At 37.9% G+C, this 12,091-nt stretch overlaps 1 protein-coding gene across 1 annotated transcript in view; it reads right to left on the minus strand.

The window, feature by feature from the left end:
- VCL (vinculin) overlaps positions 1-12,091 on the minus strand; it is a 53,277-nt gene that overhangs the window by 30,930 nt on the left and 10,256 nt on the right. The window contains exons 2-3 of the mRNA XM_058810796.1: positions 6,309-6,379; positions 277-427 (exon numbers count right to left, since the gene is read on the minus strand). Coding sequence (XP_058666779.1) covers positions 277-427; positions 6,309-6,379 — 222 coding nt within the window. The remainder of the gene's footprint in view (positions 1-276; positions 428-6,308; positions 6,380-12,091) is intronic.

Here is a 12,091-nt window from a genome sequence, read left to right on the forward strand (position 1 = left end):
GTATCAGACAGTTGAAGAGATCTGGCCCTCTTGAGCAATAATCACAGGCAGCACCTAAACATTATGCCATGCAAAAATGCTCCTAAAGAAACAGAGCAACGAGTCTTAAGCTCCTTCTGACAGAAAGGAATGCAAAATATGTTTCCAATCAAACTGAAACAGTCAAAACATCATTAATCTATTTAATAGCTTGGTTTAGCTACTTTAGTGAGGGGGACATTTTAATTAATAACCCTGTTGTGCAGGCACTTCTGTCAGTCGGGGTGGGATTCCTACCTCTGCTTCATCGAATGTCAGGAGCAGGTCTGATGTTCCAGAGAGGATTCCTCTCGAGCCATCGATGAGATAATCACGAGCTGGGACTGAGTAGGGGTCTGCCTGCAGCATCTGGGCTGCCCGCACCAGCTTGGTGCAGGCGTTCTCCACTCTGCGGGAAGCCAGCACACAACAATTGCTGGTTAGCTCCTGTCTGTGTGACCACAGGCTTGAGAAAATGCTGAATTTATTTTTAACTTGACCATTTGAAGCATCACAAGCAAACTCATCATTCTACACCTTTATAGTTTAAAAGGCAAGAGTATTTATTGTATTTTTTCTAACAAAAAGTCACCAGCAACCACACAATCCAGTTTTTCAGAAGTCACACAACCTTCCCACATAGGGAAGGTTTGAAGTACCCTTTACAGAGTGCATAGCACAGTGTCATTAAGGAGAGCTCCCAACCCAGCAAAATACCTTACATTCTTCATGACAAGGGCAGGGAACAAAACAACCATTCTTTCAGGACTTCACAATCAAAGTAACTGTTAACTTTTATCAGCCTTGTATAGGCATTATTATTCAAGTGGCAATTGCTATTAATAAATACCAAATGACAGCTACACATGAGGACAAAATAACATGAAAGACACTGTGCTCTGGTCATTGAAGCTGTAGTCGAGGTCTTCAGAATGTTAACACTCATAGAAAGAGCAATTTAAATGACCACAAAATGCAGTGGTAAGGTACAATGTTCAAATGCAGCTTGCAATTCCAGCCATAAGAGCAGAAAGAAGATTTTGCAAGATATTACAGTATGTAACTACAGTAACACAAAAGGTACTTAGAGTAAGAAGATAAGCTCTAAAATTAGGTTCCATCAAATAATTTAATATAACAATTTTAAAATATCAAAAATTGGAAGACTGAAAACATTTTGATTTGGTTCTCTTGTAATTACTTTGTGATGCCTTTGGAGAATAAAAAATTCCAACTTCCCTGTCACGTTAGCTATGCTACTCATGACTGCACTTTCCTCCACTGTCTCCCACTTCATTTAAGTGTAGTGTACTACATAATGCTCTGTGCTTGTGAATGCCATGTGCTCATTCAATAACAGGAGGTTCCAACAAACATAAAACACTTTTACTACAGCAATGCTACCTCTTGTGACCACTTCTGCATGCTTGTCACATAGCCCATTTTCTACTGACCACTTGAGCGAAATAGGACACCCATTACAGGGGAACTCACTTTTGTCCTGAAAGTCAAGTTTTCAGCTTATAGCTCCCTAGAATAGATCACATTGGACCAGCTGCATTATCATAACTAGCTCTTCTTGGGAGACATCTGCTCAGTGTATCACATGGCAGAGGCTCCTAACTGAGCAAGAAAATGCCAAAAGATTTCAAGGCAGAAAGTGGAAATGGTCTGCTCATCACTATGCAATGCACTCAGTTGTGTTATCAAAGTCAACTGACTTCACTAAATTACATTTCTGTGCCTGCTTCTCACATTTATTCTTTTCAACTCTGCCAAGAAAGGGATTAAACAAATCACCTATTCAGCAGCTCAGAGCTATAGGCTCAGAAATACTTAATTTCCTACAGTTTAATTTCATGGTTGTCTGTTTAATACTGATAATTATCTCAAGGCTGCCTTTCTCATTTGTTAAGACAAGAATTAACATAAATGCATACTACACCAGAAGCCACCATAATTAATGAAAATAGTGTTTATAAAGATTTAAAGTTTTCTTTTACAGTTTTTAGGGTTGAACCACTTAAAGGTAAATGTGAATTTCAATTGTATAATGCCTATTCTGTATGAATTTCCCAATGCACTTAAAATGCTTCAGGAGTGTAAGCTGTGTACAAGAAAATCATAGTGGTGCTTGAAAATCAGACACTTCATCCCCTGCAAAGCAGACATGCTAGGGAGCAAAAGATTAGGATTCATTTACTTCCATGAAAAAAACCCAACCAACCAAAACAACACAAATGACCAAAATCCCTAAAAATGCAATGAACCACTTGTTCTATCACAACAATCTATCATGTTCAGAAGTTTCAAATAGAAGTTTATTACTATGTGAAATTTCTAATCTCTGTATTATATTGCAACTTAAAAAACCCAACAACATATCTTAATAAAAAAGTATATTTATTTTTGAGGCATAATTACAATAAAGCTATCTTAACACCAGCCAAGTTCTTTGTGGGGAAGACACTGGTCACAATACTTCTAGCCATACTACTTTGGGTAGCCAATCCACCTCATCACAGTAATGCATTCCTTACAGAACATGAGGGGGGAAAAGTAGCTTATGCTAAACTATCATTCTAGTTTTTAGGTTTCAGGATTGACCTCTGCTTTTCCCTGAGTTTGTTTTCCAGTTTAACTACTACAGTTTAGATTGCTTGCAGTTCTAGAAATATAAAGTAAAAAGCAGATCTTTTACATATAATTTGTTAATACAGATACCAGCAGTGCAGCTACAGCTCAACTACCAAAATAACATTAACATAGAATAGCATTATTGCTTGATTTGTTAAATGGCCATGAAAGTTAAACAAATTTTTATTCTCAGTGTAAACCAATAGTGCAACCCTGTTCTTTGCCTAGAGACTGCAGTTCTTCACTTCTTTACAAGAAAAGCTTAACAAGTAATAGAAACACATTGCAAAACATCTGATGTAAATTATATGCATTACTTATACTCCCTGGTGATTAAGACAATTAAGATAAAGAACTCAGCATTTTTTAGCTCTAAGTGAACAGTTTCAATGTGGTTTATGTCAGTAGCAAGTGAAGGGATGCATGATAGCTTTTCAGCAGCCAGCAAGTTATTTTGCTGCTCAATCACACTCCTACTGAAAAGCTTTACAGATTGCCATAATATATTTTTATTATGAACCCTCGATGCCTGTCTCAAGTTTTCAAAACAATAAACACACCTCTCTATCATCCAGGACTGGTAATCCTTTTGAATGGAGGAAATACAAACTGGAGGGAATGCAGTGCTAGCACATGTGTACTGCTTCTCACCCATCATCCATGCACCAGTACAAACTCTGCCAGAGCACTCCCTTAAAAAGGAATGCCACTTCCTGAACTAATGCTTTAGAAACAAAAACTCCCTCTCAGGAAAACAGAACCAAAAAAGACTCATCTGTTTCAATTCTTGCATCTAAATTCTGTCCTTTACAGCAGTAAAAGATAAGGCTCCCTTTGTACCTCACCTGTGACTACCATCTGTCCCCACAACCAAGATACCCAGGACAATACACTCCCCATGTTAACAACAAACTGTTAATTTGTACTAATTCATTTTGATATAAACTCCAGATGAACAAAAACCCACAAGTGGAACATGTTATCATTCATAAAAACCATTGAGCATTCCTAACTCATGTTACTGCATCTAGGACAGTAAGTACTCTGTGGAGTGGGTCACTATTCTGACAGATACCTTTGGTTCCCATTTTACATTGTATCACAGTTCATGCAGTCATGAATTGCTGCAAAGTTCTTGCACCCAGCACAAAGTGGCACTATTCAGCAGTACCTATGTCACATTTCTACAGTAATTTAATTATTCAAGTCTTGCACAATTTGCTACATTTTGATCAAAGGCTTAATACAGTATAGCAATTTCAAAAAATCTCTTTTCCTTAGTCATTTACTTGTCTAGGTGAAGAAGCTGGAAATTAAGTAAAAATTACACACATCCTAGAAAATGAGCACAATAAAAATTACACATTTGCATCAAGAAGCAATGAAAAACCTTTGATCTCATTTAATGAAATAAACAGTCCCCTCAACAACTCAAACCCCCCGACAGCCACAGAAGATCACACACCAGGCCCACAGCATGATAAATACTGCAGTGGATTGAATCAAAGGTCCATTTAGCTCAGCATCCTGTCTCCAATAGTAGCTGCAAGTAAAAGCCTAAGGAAGGTTAAAAGCAGGATAAGCATTTATCATGCTTCCTCTAGGCACTCTCCCATCCTTCAACTATTTTCAGTTCTTGGGACTTCCTGCAGTTTGTGTATTTGACCCACAATGGATCCCTCTAAGTTCTTAGCTATTAACCTCCAAACCCACATAAAGAGTTTTAACAGTACACAACTAGCTGTACAAAAAAATCTCTCCTTACTGTTGGCTTACAAACTGCTAGCTTAAAGCAATTCCCCCATCAAGTTCTGCACAGGAAAAACACAAGTTTTCACCTTCTCCATGCAACTCATCCTTCCTTAGACGTTGTCAGGGCCTGAATCCCCTCTGTCACTTTCCCAGTTTCAGTCTACTCAGCTTTGCATTATACAGAATTAATTCTATGCCTTTGTTCTATGAGCTTTTCTAGTCCTACTACAACCTTTTGAAACTTGTGTGAGTACCAGGACATGCAGTATTCAAGCTGCAGAACAAAACAATATTGTGACATTTTTATCTCTCATTCTTTGATGATAATCTAATATTTTATTTACTTTTACATCATGAACAGGTAAGGAGGCTCTCACCAGTCTTTGCTCATTATTGGTAATGGTCAGTTCAATCATCCTATCTGCCATTAGACCTGCTGCTCTCCCAAGCATGCAAAATTTCAGATATTTAGAAGTAATTTAATCCATACTTAACATCAAGTCACTTCAATAAAGGTACTGTAATTTCCCAGAGTCATCCATTAACCTCTCTGCCCTGCATAAGACTTGCACTTTTCACTAAGTACTTTTGCCTCCCAAATCAGCCTGGTCTCCAGAACATTTATTAACATGGTGAAAAGCACAATCCCAACCAATAGCTCCACAGTCCTACTGATTTTCTCCTGCCATTGTCAGGGTTAACCATATCATCTTTTCTTCCACTTTCAATTTCCTTTCTCACACAAAAAAATTTCTAACTACTCTGCAGCTACTTCACCTTCTTAAAAGCCTTCACCTTCACCTGCCAAGTTTGGAAATCAGTGTATACTGTATTACCTGGACTACCCTTTCCCCTGTTGGCAATATTTCTAAGAATACCAATAGATTTATAAGGCAGAATTTCCCTCCACAGAAACACTGTCAGTTCACCCAAAGCACACTATATATAGGTGAGCTCCTTCTGTTCTCTAATACAGAATTTCTAATCATTTATTCCAAAAGTACACCAGACCTATACATCTCCTGTTCCCCAGATTTCCCCAGAAAGTTTCTCAGGCTGTAGCATCACTTTGATAGACATACTGGTGGTCTCAAGTGACAGGCTACTTCACTAATAATTCAGCTACTTCATTCTTGAACTCATATGCTAATACCACCTCATCCTAAGCATTATTTTAGTAATTTGTTTTGTCACCCTACAGTGCAATAAACTAAATCCTTATTCACTGCCTACCACAAATTTTCTCCTTAGACATCACCTCCCTTCTCCCTTTTATTATTTTCCCAGTTGTCTCAATGCTTTCTTGTTTTGACTATCTGCCTGTTTGGTGTTTGGAAATAACAGTAAAATACTCAGAAATTCTGTATACACTGGACAATTCTAACAAAGAGGTTCCTATAGGTAGTAGAAGAAAGTTACTTCAATAGAGGTCTGGCAATAAGCAGCTTGGAAACCCCACAACAAGGTGTGATGGATCATTTTTAAGGCTTAAGGCAACAGAAGGAGAAAGATGTCCTTTACACCAAGACATGCAATTAAGAATGTCTGCTGTAAGGGGACTGTCTACTGCACTGCCTGCAGTAAGTCACTGCTCTTCAAATGTCTTAGATCTCCAGGCAGTTATGCTATCAGCTGCCTATACTGACAAATTCACATTTTCCCATCAGCCAAGTAAATAGAAAAAGATTGAGACACCACATTGTCTCTGACACTTCAGGCAAACCTACAGGAGCACACAGCTAAGTACCATTGTTACCCTGATTAATTTTTGTAACTATTTTTAAAGGAAGAAATACCATATATATGGACTTATATACACAGAATGTAACAAGACAAATCCCTGCTGCCAAAGAGGTTGTTCCTGTACACACAACACAAGATTTAAAATAAAATTAATTTACTTGATAAATGCTGGTGGCATATCCCTTTTCAAGATCTGGTCTTCTGTTGTCTGCACAGTCTCTTTTCCAACCTGCAGGAGAAAACAGACATACTTAAAAATCAAAATTTCAATGTCAAGGCCAGATAAAAGCAAATAGTGAAATAAATAAATAAATAATTAAAAAGCACTTTGTACTAATGACAGCTCCTTTCACCAGGTTCCTGTTGCTGTGTTTACTTTTGAGATCACTATATACTGTGGTTAACTTAATGCTTCAGAAATCATAAGTTCTTTCCTATCAACATCTCTGCTAAATTAAATGAGGACACACCAAGACACTTCTCCCTTCTCCTACTCTCCACAGAAACAATACTGGTTTTCTCCTGCACTTAGTTGTAAAAATTTATTCTCTGAAGGTTTCCCTCTGTCCTAATATTCACAAGTCAGAAATCAAATTCAAAGATAAAAAATTTTACCCCCCTTTTGCTAGCAACTTAGTCTATTAGGAAAATGTAGTTAATTACTGAGAATGCACCCCACATCCACACCATCCTTTAGGCAAAAAATAATTATGCAGGAGCCAATAAAGAAAGAGAGTAAGATCTGGAGCTTTCTATACACTAGCTCTTGTGTTACACAATAGAAGTCTTTATAATTGGGAGCTGACTCTCTGAACTGTGAGATCACCAACTTGACAAAATATTTCCAGCTCCTTTGTTCGCTGTATTTTCCAGCTGAATAAGCTATTCAGAAAGGCATCACAAAGCAGAAGGTCTTTAAATCAGACACCACTTTGTGTTAAGAGCTGCCAGACCTGCTCAAGCTAGACAAGATAGCTCTGAAAATCCCTGATCAGCTGGTGCTTAAAGATTCACTGGCTTTGGACAGAAGATGCAGTGTGTCAGTATGCACAGCACTTGCCAATTCTAATGCTTACAGCCTTCCAGAAGCACTGTTTCCTTGCAAACTTTTGCTGCTTGCCAAAAACTGTCTCCCTGGTCTGCTCCTTTTCAGAAGAACTTCACAGAAGTCCATTGGCCTGAGTATTTTACTTGCTTCAAAGACATTGAGCATAGCCTGCTTCTTTTTTTTTTTTTCATCTATTAGTACTACAATCACAATTAGTCACACAGATATTTAAAAGTAATGAAAGTGCAAAAAAGTTAAATATCTTGAATTTTATGGTAGGTTTCTGTCTCTTGTGTTCACAGCAGGTTTACAAACAGTCATGCACTGTCCTGGTGAAAACAACACTGCAGTGTTGCTTTGACTACTGAACTTCATGGCAATGCCTCAGGAGCATGATTCTAAATGTATCTCATGGCCCACCTGAGAGTGTGCCTGCTTTGTTCTAATTATTTCCATTGCACTCAGGAAACACATCCTTTACATTTCCCACAAGCTTGCATGGATAAGTGCATCAACATGATAAGAAAAAATTGAGTAGTTCTCAGTAACTCTGGATTACACATTGTTAGACAAAAGAGTCTCACAGGTGAAAATGAAAAGCAATACTGTACTTACAAGAACCATCCCTTCAAGATTTATTTTCCTGCAGCTGTACCAACCTGCATACACTTGAGTATATTGGAAAAAGTATAACTTTAAAGAATGCCAAAAAATAAAACAGCATGGGGGGCACTTCAAGTTGACAGTCATTTCAGCAACTGTTATTTTATATTGGCCAGGTATATTAGACCATACAAAAAGCATGTAATCACTCACTCTAGAAAGGACAAGTCTCTTCCATAAAAGGATAGATCTAGGTTCAGTACTCAAAGAAGCATACAGCTGCCTATAAGTAGCTGATAACATCTACTTCATATGTCTACAGATGCACATATATATATACACTTTTTTGCTATAGCTAGCGAAGTAGCTATTAAGCTATCTTTAATCTTCAAATAGAAGTAACATATAGGATAAGAGTCAACTCCTCTTCTGTTGTTTGGGGGTTTTCTGTGGAGATTTTTATCCTCAAAAAAGCTGTCCTAAACTCCAGTGACGTTTCTCTTCCAAGTCCATCCATATCCTCAGCTCTGTATACCACAGAAGGCACACAAGATTTCAAGGAGCTTCAAAGTTGCATCAATTAAAAAGATACACTGCCTTTCTAGTAAAAAGGACTTTCAACCTTGTTTTAAGCACCAACATAGAATGTACTCCTGACATTGTTTAAATAGAAAACCTTGTTTGCATAGGTTATTTAACCTTTCCGTTTACTGCTCTTTGCAGTTGTTGCCAAGGTATAGAAGTAGAACATAAAAAACAAATGTACTCCACATAACACTTCACAGGAAGAGTCTCAAAACAAAGACATATTAATGAGTGAAAATATACATCCTCAAAAAAGTTCAGTGAGTTTGCCCTTCTAGCTTTGTGGTTAGGGGTTTTTGTTGCTTTGTTTCCTACTTAGTTTTCACCAGATCCTGTTTCTTCAGATTGAACTTTACATGGCCTAAGCAAGTTTTGGACACATCACAGTGTAACACAAGGTTAACAACCACCTTCTTCACAGTCCAATACCAAGAAAATGAGGATTTTTTTCTCCCTTGAAAATGTAGTATCTATTGCTTATTCCAGACAGATAGCTTGTCCAGCTTCATGCTATTATAAAACAATCACCTGAGAAAGATTTTATTTTTAGCCAACAGTACACATGTAGAAAAAATGACAGGATGCTTGCTTGGGGTTTGGATATTCTTACCTCTTAAGATGATCCTAACTTACTGGGAAGTGACAGACTGATACAGAAGCTTCTGCTATTACACAGTGTTGGAGTGGCACTTACTCATGGTTCCAAAGAAACTGCCCTGACTAACACACTAAAATAACAATAATTTCAACACTGCACAGAGTAAGGGGAGCTCTCAAGCAAAGCTGACCAGGACAGTTTCCTAGTTACAACTTCTACCCCATTTCCAAACTCTTTGGAGATTACAGACAAATCAGATGAATAAAGAGTGAGCTACCTTCCCTCTTGCTCCCTGCTCAAAAAGCAGGGAACAAGAGGCAGACAAGTCAAGAAATTTAAAGGAAATGGGACACACAAAAGTCAGAGGGCATATATACGGCCACAGAAAACTGTCTAGGAATGTAGCTATAAGCAGGAGGAAGAGATTGAGATTTCCTGCTCCTGCTTTTAACCTTGTTCATCAGTCTCCTGCAAGTCTTATTTGCCACTGATTAGTATAAAACCAGCATGCTTTAGGCTTTCTCATGTGGAGAATTTTCTTCATGGAAAAGAAAGAAAAGGTTTTCTGGCCAAGTTTCTTCCTTATAAGCAGTTTTGCAGTTTTTTGTCATATTTGCTTCAGCTGCAGGAAAAGTAAGACAAGCTCCCTTGCCTACCTTCTTAGCCTTTTAGATAAAACAAACAACAGCTGCTCAGTGAGAAGGAGAAATAACTTCATCTTCTGTAATTCTATGAGAGTTTGTTTAAACGGACAAGCACCCAGTAATATCCAGCCCTTTCCACTTGTGCAGTTTGAAAGTAAAAACTGCGCGTATCACATCAAATAAACGACAAAAATAATTAAGATGGGAGTCCAAAGTTTATTGTTTAAGGGTCATTTTATTTATTTTTTAAACAGAGATTCCTCTGAAAGCCTCTGTTTACAATACTAGTTTGACAATTTGCCAAATGCTGGAAGAGACATTTTCCTCACAGCTTATATGATTTCCTCTGTTAAAAGGGAAGATGACCTTAGAAGAATTAGTTCTTGCAATGTTCCAGAAGCTTAATTTAAAACATCTGTCATTTTAGAAAGGAGCCTTAAAATATTCCTTCACCATCACCCAGTGAACACACAACAGCCCTGGCTGTTACCCCCATGGCTCCCCCAAGAAATCAGCTGCAGTATGAGTTCTGCTTGACAAACCCAAGTACCACACAAAGGGATCTAAGTCTGTATGCTATAAAAGCAACTTTACCAGAGGACAACTCAATAAAAATCCACTCCCTGGTTTATGCATTAGTCCATGTCTTGCTTTCAGGACGGACTGTGACAATAGTAGGCACATTAAATCTCAAATCAAAAATTTTTTATTCACCAGCTCAGTCCTATCAAGTTCCCTGCAACTTCTTCACAAATTTCTTTAGATGTCTATCCTGAAAAAATAAAATTAGGTATTTACTTTAATTCTACAGTGACAACAATCCCTACGTTGCACAGTCACATCTATAATACATCTCAAAATTGAGTACATTTAATACAACTGAAAAAGTGAGTCTTCAGCTACAACTATTTTTTTTTACACAAACTTTTGTTTTTCCTTCAAAGGTTCTCAGAAGCCTTTAAAAAAACCAAATTTCCAATCTCTTCATCATTCCACTCATCTTGCTTTGAATTATAAACAGGATTGATATGTCAATTGCAATCAGTGAATTTACCACTGCTTTAAGAAGCTTTAGAGTTTTCTACTTCTCTGTAGGTGAACAGGCCTATATAATTAGAGATGGAAAGCAGTCCAAAGAAATGTGCAGCTAAATTCTCCTCCTGCCTTTAGTTTACACCAAATGAACAGTGCACATATCCCAGCAGTGAGGCAGTCCCAAGTCTGGCTTGAAGCCAGGCCCAATGCTAGAGACTGGTGAATCAGAGCCTATCCCCTGTCCTTTCAGCCAGCATGGAAGCTGTGTCCTGACTCCTGCTTTTCTCATGATTGCCCTGCAGACTGCATTCCACCCATGGCAGGGTACAATTCCAAAGTCAAAGCAAGCAAATTAGAACACACCAGCCATCTGGTCCCCAGCAGCAGCAAACTGACCTACCTGTCTGCACTGATGGTTAAGAAATTTAACTGGCTTAAGGCTAAGAAAATCCTGCTGTCCACTTAAAATACAGAACTATGAAACAAGAAGCATATGGAAAACAGAGAGCAACATCCTCTGGATACCAAAAAACTTCATGTTGCTAGTACCTACTAACTCTGTTACCTGTACAGAGCTGAGGCCCGGATGGTTTGGCGAATTACAGGATTAAGTTCACAGAAGTAAACACATATTGATTATGTGATATTTTTAACAGAACTATTCTAATTTGGAAATTAGTTTTTCATGAAAAGAAGAGTTTCTTTTTCCAAACCAATACTTCAAATTAAAATTACTTTAGGACATTATAACTCTACTTCAGTCAAATAATGTTAAGTAATCTCTAACCCTTGGGCATTTACAAAACTCACCAGAAAAAATAAGATACAGCAACTGTAGTCTAGAAATGAGATGAGCTGCTAACACCTACCTTTACAAGAAAATCTAAAGACAACACCACATACCAAACAGTACTGCAGACTCCAAAAGCTCTTCCAGTTCGTTTCCATGTACTCACATCTGTGATAAAGAATTTCAGAGTATCTCTTAACACAAATCCTGCTGCCTGTGTATACACATACTAGGACTGTACTAAAAGATAACTTAGCTCCAAAATCATGTTTTCTCATTATTCAGATGGTTGTCTGAAAAAACAAGAAACCAAACACCATGATTCTGTTGGTAGATTTACACCAGCTTTGACAATGTGCTAATATCTGCATGTTGCAGAGGATTTGGTAGATGAGGAACTCCATCATGCCCCAGAAACTCAGATGTATCCTGTCCTCCCAGCACTTCAAGTGTTAAGTCAAGTAGAAGCAGCCAGAAAGTTTACTAATCTTAAGCTTTTTGGCCCTGTTGGCAAGAGTAATAGTAAGAAGTGTCATCATAGGAAGCGTGCAGATCATATCAAAGGGAAGGCAGATACGGCTCCAGATACAGCAGGGCTGCCTATAAGAAACTGTGATTCTGATACAGATAAATATGGT

This window comes from Ammospiza caudacuta, chromosome 9, assembly GCF_027887145.1.
Source record: "Ammospiza caudacuta isolate bAmmCau1 chromosome 9, bAmmCau1.pri, whole genome shotgun sequence".
Taxonomy (NCBI): Eukaryota; Metazoa; Chordata; class Aves; order Passeriformes; family Passerellidae; genus Ammospiza; species Ammospiza caudacuta.